The sequence below is a fragment of the Vigna unguiculata genome, chromosome 3 (assembly GCF_004118075.2).
Source record: "Vigna unguiculata cultivar IT97K-499-35 chromosome 3, ASM411807v1, whole genome shotgun sequence".
Classification (NCBI taxonomy): Eukaryota; Viridiplantae; Streptophyta; class Magnoliopsida; order Fabales; family Fabaceae; genus Vigna; species Vigna unguiculata.
Genome location: NC_040281.1, coordinates 55,505,618 through 55,524,929, shown reverse-complemented (window position 1 = coordinate 55,524,929; position 19,312 = coordinate 55,505,618). Strand labels below are relative to the sequence as shown.

General features: G+C 31.5%; 1 protein-coding gene and 1 long non-coding RNA gene across 3 annotated transcripts; one reads left to right on the top strand and one right to left on the bottom strand.

The window, feature by feature from the left end:
- Positions 1–11,108: 11,108 nt before the first annotated feature.
- On the top strand, positions 11,109–12,731 carry LOC114175187 (ranBP2-type zinc finger protein At1g67325-like). Of its 2 annotated transcripts, XM_028059951.1 has the most exons (4): positions 11,109–11,183; positions 11,516–11,861; positions 12,215–12,285; positions 12,404–12,731. In XM_028059951.1, the coding sequence occupies exons 2-4, from the start codon at positions 11,545–11,547 to the stop codon at positions 12,406–12,408; spliced, it is 393 nt and encodes a 130-aa protein (XP_027915752.1). In that variant the 5' UTR covers positions 11,109–11,183; positions 11,516–11,544; the 3' UTR covers positions 12,409–12,731. The 2 variants fall into 2 exon arrangements, with proteins under 2 accessions (XP_027915752.1, XP_027915750.1); XM_028059949.1 differs by lacking the exon at positions 11,109–11,183 and having other exon boundaries at positions 11,456–11,861.
- A 3,240-nt stretch (positions 12,732–15,971) lies between these two features.
- Positions 15,972–17,908, bottom strand: LOC114179779. Its single transcript, XR_003603525.1, has 3 exons — positions 17,686–17,908; positions 17,512–17,581; positions 15,972–16,169 (listed from the first exon to the last, which is right to left on the bottom strand). It is a non-coding gene; the product is annotated as an uncharacterized LOC114179779 (long non-coding RNA).
- Between the last annotated feature and the right edge of the window lie 1,404 nt (positions 17,909–19,312).

The following is a 19,312-nucleotide window of genomic DNA, read 5'->3' as shown; positions in this document are numbered from 1 at the left end:
TCTCCAATCAGAGACAACCACTGTTTTCTTATTGTTTTTAAGTGTAAAGGAAAGTGGTAAGAAATATTTTGCGGAAAAGTATGCAGCGGGTCGACGCCGGGAAAATTCGACAGGTGAACCTACTTGTGTAGGTTTCAAAAAAGTGCTACAGCGGAATCAAAGTCTTTGGACCTCCAAACTAATATACATACACACGAGTGGTAGAAGTGGATCATACACTAATTATCACTGTTTTTTTCTTTTTTTCTCTTTTTCTCTACGCTGTTCCAATTCACCTAAAAGATGGGCTGAAACATCGTCATAAAATAAATATCCTTTTTAGTATTTGTCATAAAACGTTTATTTGTTTCACAAAATATTACGTCAGAATCAACAAAATATTATATCTCAATTACCTCATTCTCTATAGTATACTTGACATTGTTTTGCTTAGTAATGATATATCTATTTAAGTGCCATTCCTAGAATGACATATGTTGCCATGTGACTGTCACGTGATCGTTGATGTGGTATATATTACTGATGTGACATGCTGAATAAGTTGCAAAAAGTGTTATATATATATATATATTAAATGTATTAAAAATACCATTTTTTAATCATTAAAGTTGCATATTTTTCCTTGTAGATAGATAGTTGGTTGACTGGAAAGTGTTTTATAATATATTATTTCTAAATGATCATTTGTATAAAAATAGGATCTCTGTCTTTTTATTTTTTATTTTTTACTTTTGTTACACATTGAATCTATACTACTAGCTAGTTTTTAATGGTAAAGTTTATGATTATTTTTTGGTTTTGGATGTAGGATTTATTTAAATACAAAATTAACCTCTTCTTCTTCCACGATGATTTTAAGATTATCATATTACGTATTTTCAGTAACTCATAATTAATGTTTAAAGGAGTGACGAATAACTATATTGAAAATCTCATTATTTTTAAGTACTTTAACATTACATGCCATTATAGAAAGATTTTTAAAGTACTCGTGCTATAGTAGAATAATCCAAGGATAGATATTGTTAAAACAATATTAATAAGGTTGCTCCTTGTAATCCTGATATTTTCAGATGAAGCAACAATGGTTCCCTAAACTTTGAGGAAGATGAAATTGTTCTTTTAACTAATTGTAGTATTTTAAAATCTTTTATATCTCAAGTAGAGATGACAAACAAACCCGCCTTCGTGGGTATTATCAGAACTTGTTTTCATTTTGACGGAGAATCCCTGCATTGACTGAGTATGAATATGGAGAATTTCCGACTTTTTCAATTGGGTATGGGGATGGGTATGAGGATGTATATATCTTCGCCATCATACTCGTTCCCGCCATATCTCCATTCCCGTTTAAATTATTAAAAGGCTTAAATACCTTTTTGGTCCTCATTTTCGTAGTGTTTGTTGCGGATGATCCTCATTTTCACATAATGTTTAAAATGGTCCTCATTTTTACCAAATGTTTAGAATGGTCCTCATTTTCGCAATTCGTGTTTTATTTGGTCCTTTTCTATAACGTCGTTTAAATCATTAACGGAACATTGTACAGGTGGCATGGTTTGTATTAGGGTGTGTTACGTGTACTGTACAAGTGGCTAATTAACGTTAATTTTTTCAATTTAGGGGAAATTTTGCAATTAGGGAAATTTAGGGGAACTCCCTACCCTGGCGTCCATCCACCTCATAAGAGAATCTTACCAGGAAGACCCAAGAAAAAAAGAAGGTTGGAAGAGTGGGAGTTGAGAAAGGATAACACACAAATCAGCAAAGGAGGTCATAGAAAAAAATGTAGCATATGCCGTCAGATTGGACATAACAGGAACAATTGCCCAGATAAGCCTGTGGATGCCCAAACTGCTGAGAATGCACCAGATGCCCAAACTGCTGAGAATGCACAAACTGCTGAAACTCAAACAACTCAACCACCAAGGAATGAAGTGGAGAGTCAAGCAACACCACTACCAACACCAGAAGAACCATCTCAGCAGTTTAGGATGAAATTACAGATTAGGAGAAGGCCATGATAGCAGCTACAAACGTCTTAGTTATTTTTTAGAATTTCTGATGTAGAATTTATTATTGATGTACTGCATTTTGACTTTCCTTAAACTTCGTTCAGTTTCACTTTTGTCAAACATTGATGTAGTGCATTTTGATGAGGATGAATTAATGTTATGAATTTAACTTCTTCCAGACTTATATCAATTTAATTTTTCCCAAACTTAAATCAATTTCACTTACTTCAATGCTCAGATTAAGATGTCATTTTGAACATGTTGGGACTAATATCAACATAATCAAACTAATTCATTTCTTCATTTAACAATAGTACAAAATAGATTGGACTTTAAAAGATTACACACAATAACAGTACGAATAATACAATAACAACTCAAGTGAACCCTATTACTAATTGCAGCCTCTTCTCAACAACCTTCAATGACTTCTCCAATTCATTAATCTGCCTCATTTGTGTCATGATGATGACATCCTTTTCATCAACACCACCATTTGAAAAAGTTGCAGCCCACATTATTGGAACCACCACTCTGTAAATCAATAAACCAAAAATTAAAACCAATTTATTATTAACACAAAAATAAAAATAGATTGTACCCAAAATTTTCTACCAATATATTCTTTGGAGTTCTTGCCATCCTCAAAACAGCCATCTCTGCAACTACAAATCGAGGTTAATTCGTTTCTTGTTGAACCACCAATAGTGCATGAAGTGATACAACACGGTTGCCTCCAACGATTACAATCAGAGGTAAAGGAAAAAGATTGGGACCATAACATACCTATATAATGGGATTGCAGGAAGAAGAAGATTGCAGCAATACCAATTGGGAATGGAGGAACAAGATTGCCAAAACTCACCAACTGCCCAAACATTCCCTACCAAAACCCTAGCTCACTTATTTATCCCCAAATATCTAATTAAGCCACCTGTACAGTACACGTAATACACCCTAATACAAATCGTGCCAAATGTATAATGCTCCGTTAATGATTTAAACGACGTTACAGAAAAGGACCAAATAAAACACGAATTGCGAAAATGAGGATCATTCTAAACATTTGGTAACAATGATGACCATTTTAAACATTCTGTGAAAATGAGGATCATTCGCAACAAACACTACGAAAATGAGGACCAAAAAGATATTTAAGCCTTATTAAAATATTCACAATTAATTAAGTAACCTTATATATGTGTATATATGTATATATGTATATGTATATATATATATATATATATATATATATATATATATATATATATATATATATATATATTTCTATTTTTTACTTCTCTTAATTATTTGGTTTGTCATGAAACTCATTCGCATCTCCAATCTATTTTTCATCTATATATATATATATATATATATATATATATATATATATTTCTATATTTCTATATTATATTTTTTACTTCTCCTAATTATTTGGTTTGTCATGAAACTCATTCGCATTTCCAATCTATTTTTCATCTTTTTATAACCTTTGTGTAATTATGTTAAAATGATGTATGTTAATTAAAAAAATTTAATGTCACACATTTCAACATTTCTATTATTTTTTAATATTTTTATTTATTGTATATTTTCCTTTCACATGAAAATATTTAATACTCTCAATTTAAGTGTTTGATAACATAAACACTTCATCTACTAGGTAATATAAAAAAAATATTTACTTATTATTATTAATTTTTGTTTCATTTGAAGAACTCTTTTTGTTTTTCTAAAACAATTTTTTGTTATTTCTCAACCATTGGGTATATATGTTGATATTTGAAAAGTTTTCTTAGATCTTAAGGTATTTTTCATCTTATCATATCCTTAATTATACATTTGTTTTCCTTTTTGCGATTTCTTTTGATAATCCCTGAAATTGTTTATAAGACACACATTTGTTATTTTTTTAATATTTTTATTTGTTGTTTATTTTCATCATGTAGAATAATATTTTGATATATTTTATCTGATTATTTGTTATTTTCTAACTCATTATCAATCATACTGTAATTTTTTTACTATAATTGTATAAATAACTTTTATTTATTATAATATAAAAAATTAATATTATTGCCATGAATTTTTTTTATCACAATCCAACATATATTGAGATCAAAAGATATAAGATCTATGTTAAAATTTTATTATTATGTTTATTATTTGTTCTCTGCGTCATTTTGATTAAGCGGTGTGTTATAACTTTTATTAGTGTATAAAAAAGAAATTCATTAGAATTTAAAAAATTGAAGTAAACAAATATTTAAAATATATTTTAATTTGAATATTTGTTTTTCTTTTATATTTTTAAATTTTATCAACTAGGTTTCATTAATGTTTGCAAATTTAATAAATGTTTTGGTTCTTATGAAATTTTATTTGTTATTCTAATATAAAATGTAAACAATTATAATTTATTTCAAATATTTGATATCGATTAAACAACCATCATCTTAATATTCAATATCTGATAATATTATGTTTCCTTTACCGTAATGTTTTATTATTTTATAAAAATCAAGTAAAATTAATATTGAAAAAGTAAGAAAATAGGTACGAGCATGTGTATGAGATTATACCCGTTAATCGATGAGACGAGGATAAGACAAAAGTTTGATATCTTTTAAATTTGAATATGGAGAGGTAGATGATTCTTTTATGTAAGGACGAGTATAAGATAGCGAAACATGTCCCTGCCCCGCCGGTTACCGTCTCTAATCATGTACATAAACAAGTAATAATAAAGTGGCAAATTTAGAAAATATTATAAGAAAATTTTGTTTAGTTTGAAAACTTGTCCACCTGTATCACCCAAGATTTATTCGAAATCGGTTTGAACTATCAGAATATAGATTTTCATGATTATATCACGAGTTAGTTTTGGTTGGCTCCTGTATTTAATACTTGTTTATATTTTTTCTTCTTTAATTTCCTTAATACCATTTTCTTTAAGAGCACATAATTAATGAACTTAGAGAATGAACATGATGAACATGATAGAAACACCAAAATTCTACAGTGATGTCCAGAATAGCCTTTTATAAAGATAAATAAAACATATTTATAAAAGTTATTTTAATCTTATTAAAAGTATTTCTTTATTTACAGGAGTAAAAATAAAAATGAAGTTTAAAGTATAATATAATTAAACTTATAAGGTTTAGAAAACCAAATATATGTTACTTCATTTTCATGACGCTAATAGTGTATCTTAAGAGGTATACTTTCGCTAATATATAGTGGACATTTTCTTCCACACATAATTGAGTGTGGACAAATGCTTTCCTGATTCTATTAAAATTATTATTAAATATATGAAAAAAAAAACAACCATAAAATTTTAGAATTAATTTATTTTGAAACTTTGGACCAATTTAATTCTTTAACTTTTGAAATATGTATATTTAGTATTTTTAATCAAATTTTGTTAAATTTATTTAACATTTCAAACTCGTTTCATAATAGTATTTGGCTTAATATTAAAGAAAAAATGTGTCAAACAATATAAATAACTCAAATATAATTCTGAAATGCATACAAAATATCAAATAAACCTAACAAAATTTGATTAAAATGACTAAATTTACATATTTTAAAAGATGAAAGACTAAATTAATTCAAAATTTTGAATGAAGTAATTTCAAGATTTAACCTTATAAATAATTTAATATCATTTCTTTATGCATCATAAATGAAAACTAAAATGCCTCGATCTAAGGTCCCTTTCCGCCCACACATCTCTTGGTTACTTCACTCTATCCCTATATTTATTCCTCCAAAATATCTGAGAAAAAAAAAATTCAAAAAGCATAAATGAATACTTATCAAAGTCATATGTAAGACTTGTATCGCAAAGATTCTATTAGTTTCTTATTTTCATCACTCTTTTTTTCACTGTCTCAATTCTTTGTTTAAAGAGTATTTTTCCCGAAATAATATTTAACATAACCTTTCCATAAGACAGTTTAGTATACATAATGCATTTTTAATGACATTAAGATGTATATAAATGTGAGTTTAAACTTTTTTTACCAAATCCTTCAGCCTAAAGGGGAGAGATTTTGATAGAAAAAGAAAAATAGAGGTAAAATTAAGCAGGATGGTGTTTTAGTTTTGTGGTGGCTCTTAATTATTTTATATTGTAAAGAAGCAGTTATATTTTAAGTTGATGGTGTGGGTTTGCTGACATGGCTGACATGGCTGAAATGGGTGGAATCCAGCGTGGGCTGAATACTGGGTTGTTGGCCCAGGTTCGATAAGGAGGAATCGTAATCACTAATTTTCTGCAGACAAGATGAATATTCTGCATGTATTGACATCAAATAAAACCTTAGACTCACACAGTTCATACCCCCACTATCAACCTTTTCTCTCTATTCTATTCAATAATACTTGGAGAATCCACAACCCAATCACACTACCTCTAAAATATAGCCGTTGCTTTTCGAATTTTAACCATATCACAAATTAGCATAATCAAGCTCCTTACGCCAATCTAAACCCAAAAATAGTCATCTCTATGTTTACCACAGAATAAGCTACTTGGCATCTCAAAGAATTTTGCAAAGTCACATCAAGTTTACATAAAAAAATATATATCTATAAAATGTTATGTGTCACACCACCGTATAAGTATATCGTTTTCTGAAAATCCACAACATATATTGCAATCAGAGGCAAATATATATACCAAATCATACAAATGATATAGTGGCCGCAACATGTGTTTGGTCCGACGGTTGATACGTTAAAAAAAGTGAGATAAATTGAAATATTGAGTTTATAAGTCTAAAAAGTCTGAGTTCGCAGTCTACATAAAAAAAATTACATTTGTATATATTGATTATATTTCTTCTTGACTCCTCATGAATGTTTCAAAATCTTATATGAATGAAAAATTATGTATTTTTAAATGTGTTAAAATTTGAAATGTTGAACATGTATGTTAAAGTATGAATATGATCAAAATGTTGAATTATCAATTTATCATTCAATTCCATAAAGTCTTTGCTTACTTTTTGTGAATTTGTTAAAATTTTTTAATTTGTTGAACATTGAAAAATTTATCATAAAAAATTACAAAAAAAAAAAACAAACCAACCTGCAGGCCCACGGGCCAGAACTTAGATAGCGTGGACCAGACTTTTCAATTTATATTTTTCAACGCAAGACGGGTCTAAACGGGACAGACTGACTACCAACCCTACAAATGATAAAGTAAAAATGAGGTGGATGGAGATAGATGGGGAAAAAATAATTTTTCTTAAAATACATATATAAGATTAAACAAATCATAAAAATGCATGAACAAAATCAAGTGTTACTTATTTAATCCTTTGATTTGAGTTATTCCAAAGTAATTAATTAATTCTCCATGGTTTTGAAAGAGAAGAAAGAATTAAAACAGAAGATAAACTCACCCAATCGATTTCATCCGTTCGTACATGTAATGCATTATATCAAATGGATCATCTTATATAAAATTCAAAATATGATAAAGTCACATGTAAATATATAGTATACTTTTGTTTATGCTTTCAAAAAAGTATTGTTTATATCACTTTTTAGACCCATTCCGAATTGAATCAACGACCCTATCTTTATATGGAATACCATGCGTTAATTTATTTAATCAATACATAGAATAACTAAAGTTAATTAAAAATTGAAAAAGTATTTCAGTCTATCAAATTTAAAACATTGTGAAGTGACGCACGCAATTAGCATTTAAGATGTATCTATTTGTAAACATTACGACACAATTTCCACATGCGAGATAGAAAAAGTAAGAAAGATTGTCAATTTTTTAATGAGAAGTTGTATATCACATTTGTAAGAGATGCAATGCAATGGTGCAAACTCTTCACACTAATTTTTTTTTCCTTCTTCTCGTATTTGCTTCCAACCCTTTTTTGTTGCTCATGTTGTACCAATAAGCCAATGCCTTCACCATCAAAATAATGATATAATTTGAAGTTTTTGTTACATGTTTTCTCTTCAATAGGTACTACAAAAAAAGTTTTGTTTTGAAGGCACATGAATTATCAGATCCATCAATTTTCATGGTTTTTCCTTGTGTTACATGTGCAATGCTAGAGGATTTTCCAGAACAAAAATCAAGGTTGCGTCACCGACTAGGGTATCTCATGAGTTTTGAGTGCTGTTTCACACATCGAATTCCACGTTATCGTTAATGAGATTTGTAGCAAATTCTGTTTCATTTTGGTTTCTAATTTGAAAATCTTAGGCGCCGAGGAAGTTATGTTTATAGGTTAACATTTATTGTATCTAATGCTTGCTTGGATTAAGATTTTTTTTTTCGTGAGTATTCATTAGTTAGTGATTGGGAAAGTATTCATATGATGATTTTGATGGAGAAATTTTATATTGATCGGATAGAAGTACGAATATAAATAATATCTATTTTAATTTAAGTATAAGGACGGTGACAGGAATATATATTTTGGATACATATTCTTGTATGTGGGGTAATAATGGTAGTGATAATCATAGGATTATGTATGACTAGCATTTGCTATGTATTATATTATTATGTTGTATATTTCTTTTACAGGATGATGAGAGTCATGAAGTTGAACTAATTCTAATAAAGTTTATTGTTTGTTGGATTTATTGTTTTATCCATTATCAAATTTTTATTGAACTACCTACAGTCTCATGTTTGTAATATATATATGTCTTAGTGTGAAAGAGGTGTGTTGGAAGTTCCAATTAACGAAATATAAGATCAATTTATATTTTTTTTATATATATATATATATATATATATATAATTATATATATAATTAGTTGCAAATGCTATCTTAAAAGTGAATAAGATTGAAAAATTTGGGTTAAGAGGACTATATTAATTCATTTTTAAAGTTTGGGACTAAAATTTGAGATATACATAAATTTTAACTGTGCGTCCAAGTTTATGAAATACAAATATATTTAGTCCTTTAAATTTTCATAATGAAATTAGTTGAATTTGAATAGTTGATTTGTTATGATATTAAATATTCCATAACATTACGGAAAGAATGTGAAGTGATGTATAATGCAATGTGTTTGAAATTTCACATCAATTAGAGATAAAATAAATTAATTATATATAAGTGAGTGCAAACCTCATCTTATACAAACTGATTTTATAAGGTTGAGTTAGACTTACATTTCTTAAGATAGTATGAGAACCATCAAAAAGTCAATCCAATAATATTTGATCTCACGCTTAAAATGTATATGTTTTGGCGTGAAGATATGAGATGAAAATCCTACATGAGCATTTTCTATTATTTTTCGAGACAATGATAGTTTGACAAAGTTTTTCTTAACAAACTTTGACCAACTCTTATTTTTAAGTTACACCGACTCTTATTTTTAAGTTACACCGAACATTTTTCTTCTCTTTCCAAACTACACAAAATCTTTTTTTTATTCAATAAGATGCTATCACGTCAACATTGTAAAAAAACTATGTTAAAAAATATTTTCGTATCTTTCCTAGTCTCTTCTTCCTCTTTCCCTTCTCTACATTTTCATTATCTCCATAATATTATGAAAAAAAGTTAACTTAATAGTTATTATTTAGCATGAATGAATTAATGGCAGATCATCCATAGAATATATTAATTAAATAATAAGTGTATTACTACATACAAATATCCCAACATTGAAAGGAGAGTAAACAGGGAAAGAGACTTAGGAGTGTTGTCTAAAATCTCATTCACATCTCTGCACTTTCCTTCTCTTTGAGGGAAAGATTTTCAGAGAGTATCAACCCAACTCTCACTTGTTCCACCACTTCTTTCTCTCCCTGTTATACTCTCATCTGATGTGTACCCAATAAGAACCACCACCCTTTTTCATGCCTGTTTCATGTTTTCTCCACGCCTTCGCAGCAAATCTTTTGAAGCTCTATTTTTTTGTTTGATTCTCATTTAATTTTCTTGGTTGTTCTTGTTTTCACATGATTAATGCTTTTGTAACATTAGTTCATGCTTACCCCTGCATGCCCCCTGCTCTTATACTCAGCATAGAAGAAGCCATTTTTGACCAAGGGAGCAGCAATTCATGACCTGATTCTTTGTCTCATTTAAATAAATAAAATGAAGAAGTGAGAAAATGGAGTAGAAGGAGAAGTAGAATAGAATAAAAAAATATTGAACACATATCTATCACATAGCAACTGTCCCTCTTAGCCTTACCTAGCTTGGATATGTTCCTCTCAATAATGCATAGGAATCACGTAAAGATGGGCAAAGACTAGATAAACAAACGTGTATGCATGCACTGTTCTTACCCTTTTTCTCCACTTTCCACTAACAACACCATTAGTCTAATTGTATTAAGATAGCCTATGTAGATGTCACAATGTTATTCGACTTAGCAGCCAGTTTCCTATTAATATTATTTATTATCAGAATTTATTAACAATTTACAATTGTTCCTCTCCTTTTCTTTCTTATTCTTTTCATATGGCTAAAATTCATACATTTTACTCCTCCTCGATGCCTCTATTTGTCTTTTCAATACGTGGCCAAGTCATTTTAATTACTTTTTTTTATATGTAATATAATAATATTAAGATTCTAAATATGAATATTACTGCGAGTTTTACATCGAATATAAATGAAAAAGATAATTAGTATATAAACAAAAAATATTCGTATTAGTTCACTATATATATATGAAAAATCCTAAATTTGAAGATTCTTTAAACGAAGAATGACTAGATAAAATCTTAATCAAATGTTTCTAAATAGTCATGGTCTCATTAAATCACGTAGTTTCTTAGCATCTACCGGACCTTAGACCATTTGATAACTAGTTTGTTCATAAGCAAGTTTTATAAATTATAATTGTTTGTTTTATAAACAGGAACCTGCAGAAAGTAACTTGTGTGTGATTATTTCTATTGCATGTAAAGTGTCTTTTATCTAGGCCTTCAAGTAATTCCTACTTTAAGAGATTACGTGGAACGAAGAGACATTGTATTTATGCTCCCACCACAATGTGTTTTACAACTAGTATATAAAGTCTGGCAACACAACCAACAGAGTCATCATCTTGACTCGTGCGACTCTAAAACTACTACTACAGTAGCTCACAAGTCATTACATGCGTAATACTTATAGTGTTCATAATTCTCCTTGAAAGGTAAATTTTTGTTTCTATACTCGTCATTCGAATCTCAAACAATTTCTTATACGTGGATGTTATGCGTGATCTTTCTTTGTTAATGGAGTGCTGTGGAACTTCATATAGGCTCAACCCCTATGAATAGATTTAGTAGAGAAGGACAAATGGAAATTGCAGTTCCTATGCAGATTAACCAAATACTGCATGCTTTTAACAGAAGCTTGGATCATAACTCTTAATGCATTACAGAAGGATTGATAATATCTGCCATTTTTGTGACTAGGCTACATGCATATATATCCCGTTTCTGTTGCATTGAGAAATGATGGAACACAAGTTTATTAATTTAGGACCACAATTGAAGATATTGATCAGGAAAATGAGCTGGTCTGGAGGAGATTGGATGTGTGGTGTTTGTGAGCATATAAATTTCAAAAAGAGGGAAGCATGCCAGAGCTGTGGATACCCCAAGTATGGGGGACCTGACCCTTCAACCTACAGATACAAAAAGACTGAAGCTTTGGCAGGGGACTGGTTCTGCAACTGTGGAGGTCATAACTATGCCGGTAGATCAAGGTGCTATAAATGTGGTGCAGTCAAAGATCATTACTCTTCAGTATATGGCAGCAACTCTGGAGAATATGGATCTCACACTTTCCCCCCAGGATGGAAGAATGGAGACTGGCTTTGCACAAGGTCCATTCACATTTTCACTGCTCAAAATAGTATCTCTTTCTTATCCTACATTACAATTACCATCACTTTTAATAATTGTGTTGAAAATCCAAGTATCACATGAATAAAAATGAGAAAGTTGAAAAGGAAAGAAAAATTATAAATTTATTGTCTTAAGATTTTGGATTAAAAGATGATAGTGAATTTTTTATGTTCGAATTCATGTTTCATCATATAATCTTGAAAGATTCATTGATATTTTTTTTTTATTTAATATAATATTTAGACTTACACTTAAATTTTCAACACAATGTACCGAAGAATATACCTAACAGTGAACATACTGAACATTTTTCCTTCTTCTTGGGTAACAGAATTGGCTGTGGAGGGCATAATTATGCTAGCAGGGAAGAATGCTTTAAATGCAAAATGCCTAGGGATTTTGGTAGGGTACTCTAAATTTTAACCTTTCAGTTGTTCTTTGTTCAAAGTATTCTAAGGATAATCTTTCATTTTTCAACTGCTATTTAACCTCAGTTGCACATTACTTCCTGGTACTGCAGACTAAAGGAAGAAATTTCAGATGAACAGCAATATGGATGATTACCCTCAACTTTCTTCTTCAAACGACATTCTATGATAAATCATTGATCAAGGCCCTCTGGAAATAGTCATAGAATTGCTTTTTCATTAGGATAAAATAAGATGTTATGTCATATTGCTTCTAATTACTAGCTGTAGTTTAAGGTAGTTTATGAAAACCATATTGTTTTCCATATTCTACTTATAAAAAAATTGTGTAGGAGCATCTATTTAATTGAGTTCCTTATGTCATGCTGTTCCAAATAAAATTTTGCATAACAAGACACCAAGTCATAGTCAGACCTTCAGTCATCCTTTTATTTTATTTCCCAGATATTTCTGTATTTAGAAGTTATGGCAGAGAAGTAATAGAAAAGTAATTAATGTGCTTTTCCTTCAAAATATATTTTTAATCCCTATATTCATTAAAAATGCCGGTCACTTGTCACGTGCAATAAAATCTTTTATTTGTGAATGTTTGAAGACTCAAATTGACCAAAAATAAAATCAATTCAGAGTATATATATATATATATATATATATATATATATATATATATATATATATATATATATATATATATATATATATATATATATATATATATATATATATATATATATATATATATATATATATATATATATATATATATATATATATATATGAGTTTAAAACTCACTTTACTAACTAATTTTGTGGTACAACTCAGTGAAACTTATTGTTTGTTGAACATATTATATTATATTATATAATATATATATATATTGACGTGAGGGGATTTGTTGAAAGTCTCACATCGACTGATTAGGTAAAATCAATTTAAATATACAAGTAATTTCACATTAAATTAATTTAATATATTTTTTACCAAGTGGATACATATTATATATACCAAGTGAAAATTAATTTACACAAAAGTATTAGTTTTTTTATAGACTATTTCAATTAGGAGGTGTCTTCCATCAAGATTTTATTTTATAAGAAAAATACTTATGACAAATTTGGATTGAACCAAGACTATTAAGGTTGTGTTTTTTTGGGAGGAATGATTTTAGGAAGAAGGAAAGGAAGAGATCGAACAAATTAGAAGGTGAAATTGATGTTGTTTCTTTTGAGGGATTCAAATGTGATTTTATACTGGGTAGAGTGAAGTTTGCGAAAGTTTAGGACTGAATTACCGATGTGATATATTAAAAAAACTTTTAATAGATAAAAAAGTTAGATTACAAAAATGTCCCTATTGTTATAGGTTATACAAGGATTAAATATGTTTTTGGTCGCTCAACTTTAAGTGAACATTGAGATTATTCCTTCTTCGAAACTTTGGCTCAATTTAGTCCTTTCAACCAATTTTTTTTAAGTTTATTTAACGTTTTGAATGCGTTTTATGGTAGTTTTTTAGCTAGCTAACATTGAAGTAAAAATGTATCAAATAATAGAAATAACTCAAATGCTATCATAAAGTGCGTTCGAAACATCAAATAAATTTAAGAAAATTAGGTTAAAAGGATTAAATCCAGGATTAAATCCACGCAATTTTAGAATTAAAGGACTAAATTAGATCAAAGTTTCGAAGAGGGATTAATTCCAATTTTCATTAAATTGGGGGACTAAAAACATATTTAACCCAAAATTATATATAAATGATTTAGAATTATTTTTATAAATTTTATTCAATTATTGAAATTATAAAAAAATATTTAAAAAATGAATAATACAATATATTTTGTATGAAAATAAATTTAATATGTAAGGTGAAAAAATAAGTAAATATTACGAGGATAACGTGAAAAAAAAATACAAAAAGAATAAATTAGTCATTTAGCATATGTTACCCTCCAATCTCACCAAAACTAGAGGGATGACATTTATTATGAATCATGTTAATCCTCCCTCCCTATCCCTTTCCATCACTCCGAAAAGAACAAGACAATCACCCTCTAATACTCGTTTCTCATTCCTCTTGAATAGGGAATCCACCTAAAAGAACACAATCCAAGTGTTTTTAGTTATTATTAGAGATTTCACGTCAACTATAACTAAGACGAGTTTATATTATATAAGTGAGTATAAATCTTACCTTACACATCGATTTTTAAGATTAAGTTAGACTTAAAGTCAACTTCTTAAGATGATATTAAAAATTTTTAAGATCTTTCTTAACTATATTTATTATTTGTTATGTTATATTGTTTATCGTGTGACTTTCTATTTATATGAATAAATAAAATTTCATATAATATAATGTCATCTAAATATGTAACTCTTTTTTTCTATTTTCATTATGACTTTTCTAACTTTCATTTAGACTTAATATCAACATTAACAACAATATATGTAGTTCTCTTTCTTCCAATTTTAAATATTGTTTTATATCTATGTAATTTGTGTGCTATTATTAGTTATTACATGTTACAAACAAAGTAAAAATTAACAAAATTACTTTATGATTTTTAGACAAATAAACATTATAATTATTAATATTGTTCCCGAATTTGAATAGAGGACTTTCGAAGTGAAGTATGAAATTCTCTTGGACCGTTGTCCTGTAGAGAGGGAGTTTAAAAAAAAAAAAGACAGGAAAAATTTGTCTGTATAAAGATTTATCTGTATAGGATAATAAGTAAGATGAACTTTTAAAAATATAAATGTCCGAGATAAATGTCCGAATTTATATTTTATAATTCTTTAAGATTTTAATTATCAAAATACTTTATAAAGTATTACTTTCTCGCAAACTATTTTAAATTTCGTTGAAATTTTTACATAAACGAGCTTTCAAAATCTTAAAAAATAATACACCTAAGTAACGTTCTACTTTATAACAGAAGAGAAATGTATAATATTTTATTCTCGTGATTTATTGATGCCTTTAAATAAACAAAAAATCTTAAAGTGAAATGGGAATCCCATACTATATGCATTTAATCGATTGGATGTAACGTATGAATGAAAGGATAAGAATAATGGGATGGGTGAAGCTCTTGAGCGTGGCGTCATGGCGCTGATTTTAAAAGTTAAAAGAAATGGAATTGTCACTTGTTTCAATGTTTTTGAGTATCTGCTACTAACAAAAGTGCTCTTAAACCATGCTATGGATACATAATTCCAGATTCCATATAACACAGGTATAATGAAAACGACCACTGCAGCAGGTTACCTGGTCCACTTTAATACCCCCATTCAATTCTGTCTTCTCTCTTATTAATCTCATTAGTATCGGTAAAGTGGGTCGGTCCGATGTGCTTAGATCCGTCCTGTATTAACTCAAAATATAAGTCGAGTTGGTTAGTTTCACTTTCAAAATAAAGGTTGAAAAGTTTGGTACATTTTGTGGGTCGGTATGTTTCTAGTTTTTTAAAAGAAAAATTATGATAATAAGGTTTTCTATGTTTAACAAATTTAAGAAACTTTAACAAATTTACAAAATTAAAATTAAGAATTAAGCAAAAATTTTGTGTAACGTCCCATTTAATTTAATACGTAAAATTAAAGGACACGTCACACATAGATAAATCGACAATGCAGTCCTGGGGTTCATAACGTCACCCCTACAAAACCAGGCACACCACGATGCCAACAAAAGCAGGATAAACAGTTTGACTAAGAGTTTACAAATCCGGTAACAACAAATACAGGGGCCATAGCCCTAAAGAAACATGAAAGAAAGACGTTCGAATTCTAGCCCGGATGGCTAAGCTGCTGGATCACCACTCCCTTGCTGACCACGAGGACCTCGCCCATCTGCTCCCATCAACCAAGTTGATGATCATCGCAAGAAGAACAGCCACATACATCACAAACATGCAACAAAACGGGTAAGCTAGAGCCAATCAACATATTCAACATGCAATCAAATGTATTTTTACTATCTCATCCACATAGCAACCAAACAGGTTATGACTCTTCATTCAATACACTACGACTCGACTCGACTCATCCGGATACGTATAACTTGGTCGGATTCAGCGGATGCTTGCACTTGTGTGGGTACCCCTGCTCGAACCTGAGCTGCTCGAATCCTGAGCCATGTATTACCAGTGTTGCAATGAAACAAATTTCTCCCACCACAAGGTTAGCCCTTAGTGAGTTTCAGGCCTCCTGCTACTCCCACCACAAGAGTCAGTCCGCTCTAAGTGAGACTAACTGACTCCTCGGAGCGTCAGGATGCAACCTTACCTTGAATCCTTACCTAGTTATACAGATGGGGCACCACCATGAACACCCACTAGCAGGGGCCATGGAATTACGTCCCGACCACTGAAGCGCGACCCCGGAGGTCTCACCTAGAGACCCCCAAGGAATTACACGCTGACACGGACCAACATTCATAATTCATCGATAAGAGAATATTAAATCATGTTTTTCAATCCCATATCCACCCTTGGAATTAACATCCTCATATGCATCACCTCTCAAGTCCATACCTCTGATCATCACCACCCCAATGAGTCTGGGGTCTCATCTCATATTAATCATGTATCCCTTTAGTTCCAACGCATTCATTCATTTCACACGTTAAGTCTCATACCAACCCATTCATTCACAATTCATGAATCATGCCAGAAATATATCTCATACTCCATTATATACACGTCCATCATCACACAATCATACCCAATCAAAACAGATCACTCGGGAAACATCAAACGTCCAAATTATAGCACAGTCTCGCCCAGCATCTCGCTCAGGCGAGACGTGCTCGCTCAGGCGAGCCTCCCCCTCGCCTAGGCGAGAGCGCCAAAAACAAGGGCATGGGCAACACGGGATCTCGCTTAAGCGAGATCCCTCTCGCTTGGGCGAGTTGCCTGCTCGCTCAAAAGTTGAGCGAGCCGCCCGGGCGACGTTTCGCGCAAAAAACTTAGGCGAGCTCCCTGTTTCATCTCGCCTAGGCGAGATTGACTCGCTTGGGCGAGATTTACAGGTCTCGTCACTGTTCTTCACTGTAACAGTCATGCATATCCAATCAACCAGGCATAACAAGCATTTAATCACACCAAAACGAAGGATTCATTCATGAAATCATTAACTCACTCAAGAACAACCAAGACAACACCTAAAATACTGGAACCCTAACTTCCCGTACCTGGAAAAGGGTTCGCACAGACCTCGACATTGGGCCCCGAAGCACAGCAGTTCGGGAGACGGATCAGGAACTGGTGGAACAATGGCACAAAAGGAAGAACAGAGTCATCAACCAACATTAAACAGTGGAATACGAAGAAGGGAGGCGAAGACGGTATGTTTTAGGGTCACTTACGTCGTGCAGGAAGTAGGACTTGAGCTTTGAGCTAGCTCGAGGAGGACCTCAGGGCAACCCTAGCAGAGCTCTAGCGGTACGAAGGGGCGGAGCGACGGCTGGTTCAGAAAGGGAAAACACAGACCTCCCATTAGGGCAACGTAGCAGGGTTTATATACACTGGGCCAACCCTTAGGCCCACTTAGGGGCAGCCCACTAACTTTAGGGCAGGAATAAAATGGGGCCTTACATTCTCCCCAACAAGAAAATTTTCGACCTCGAAAATTCATCGATGAGATAGGAAGGAGCTATGTTCTCCTTATCTCCTCTGGAAACCACTACTCAAACACGACATATACAACGACTCCCACACCTATAGTCATTGGAAACTTTGCCTCTGTGCTAAGCGATAGGTGCCCAACTATGTAGATTAAATCAGTCACTACTCTCGAAGCACTCCAAATCCTCCGGCCTTAAAATCCGAATGCTCGTCCATGCATGCCCCACTAACTTGTATCTAACATACTGACTCACTTTCTATTTGCTCTCCGCTACCCCTTGTAGGTTTTTATCAACTTCTCAGATGACCTTAAGTCTCCAACCAAGGCACACTCGTTATCACTTCACATCATCTTGTTCACTCCTTTATGCATCACTTCACTGACTTGATCACTCTTGAGTGTTGGCCTACTGCCACACCATCAACACTTTTGACCACTTTTATGTATATTGAAACTCCTACATCTTCTTCTCATTTAAACCTTCAACTGCTTTCTTCATCATGTCGCATCAGCATCCTATCTTCATCTTTAATCCCCCCTAACTTATAGGCAACATTCCACAAAACCCCAGAACCATAACTTCCATTGACTTCAAATTTCTAGTCTGGTTCGTACCACGTAACTCCACGATACACCTCAAACTGATATATTCCGATTTGGCTTTTCTCAACCTTGTTGAGAGGTTCACTAGTGCTAGTAAGATGACGAGACTAATGAAATCCCCTCACCCATTCTCTTCCCAACCCAAACACTTATGGTTCTCAACCAACTCTCACTCTTACTTCGTCAAATCAAGGATCTTCAATTCCCTTCTCTGGCTAAACATCTACTCTCACGTCCTCACTTCCAAGTTGGCACCCTAACTTGAAATCATAACTCAAACCATCCCCTACTTCTCTTGCACAACTTTCTTTGAGCAACTTCATAATTCCAACTTTAACTGGTAACTGAACATCCTTAACTGATACTCATAAGAACAACACATTTGTTGTTCATAAGTAAGATAATTCTTTCCACACACCTTTTACCCCTCATAAGTATCACTTGCCATCATCTCGCTGCGCTACTCTGATCACCACAAAAGGCCACTCATTTGTTTACTCCAAATGATGCCCCTTTCATGTCTGCCGTGACAAGGAATCAATCATCACCGAGAAACCTTCTTTCAAAACTTCTATGCAACTTGTAAAATCCTTTGGACTCACCTCTTTATAGTCTTAACGTCTCATTTTCGCAACATTGCATCCACCCTTCCTAACTATGCGTCCTGTTAGGCACTTCATCCTTTGTCAATACTCTTTCTTGCACATTTTAAAGACTCTGTTCGCACTTGGATACTCGCCGTTAAACCTTGACGACACAGCTAA

Coding starts and splice junctions, on each gene's coding strand:
- LOC114175187 (XM_028059949.1), top strand. CDS start 11,488: ATGATGGAACACAAGTTTATTAATTTAGGACCACAATTGAAGATATTG. Junction 11,862..12,214: donor GGAGACTGGCTTTGCACAAG/GTCCATTCACAT, acceptor CTTGGGTAACAG/AATTGGCTGTGGAGGGCATA.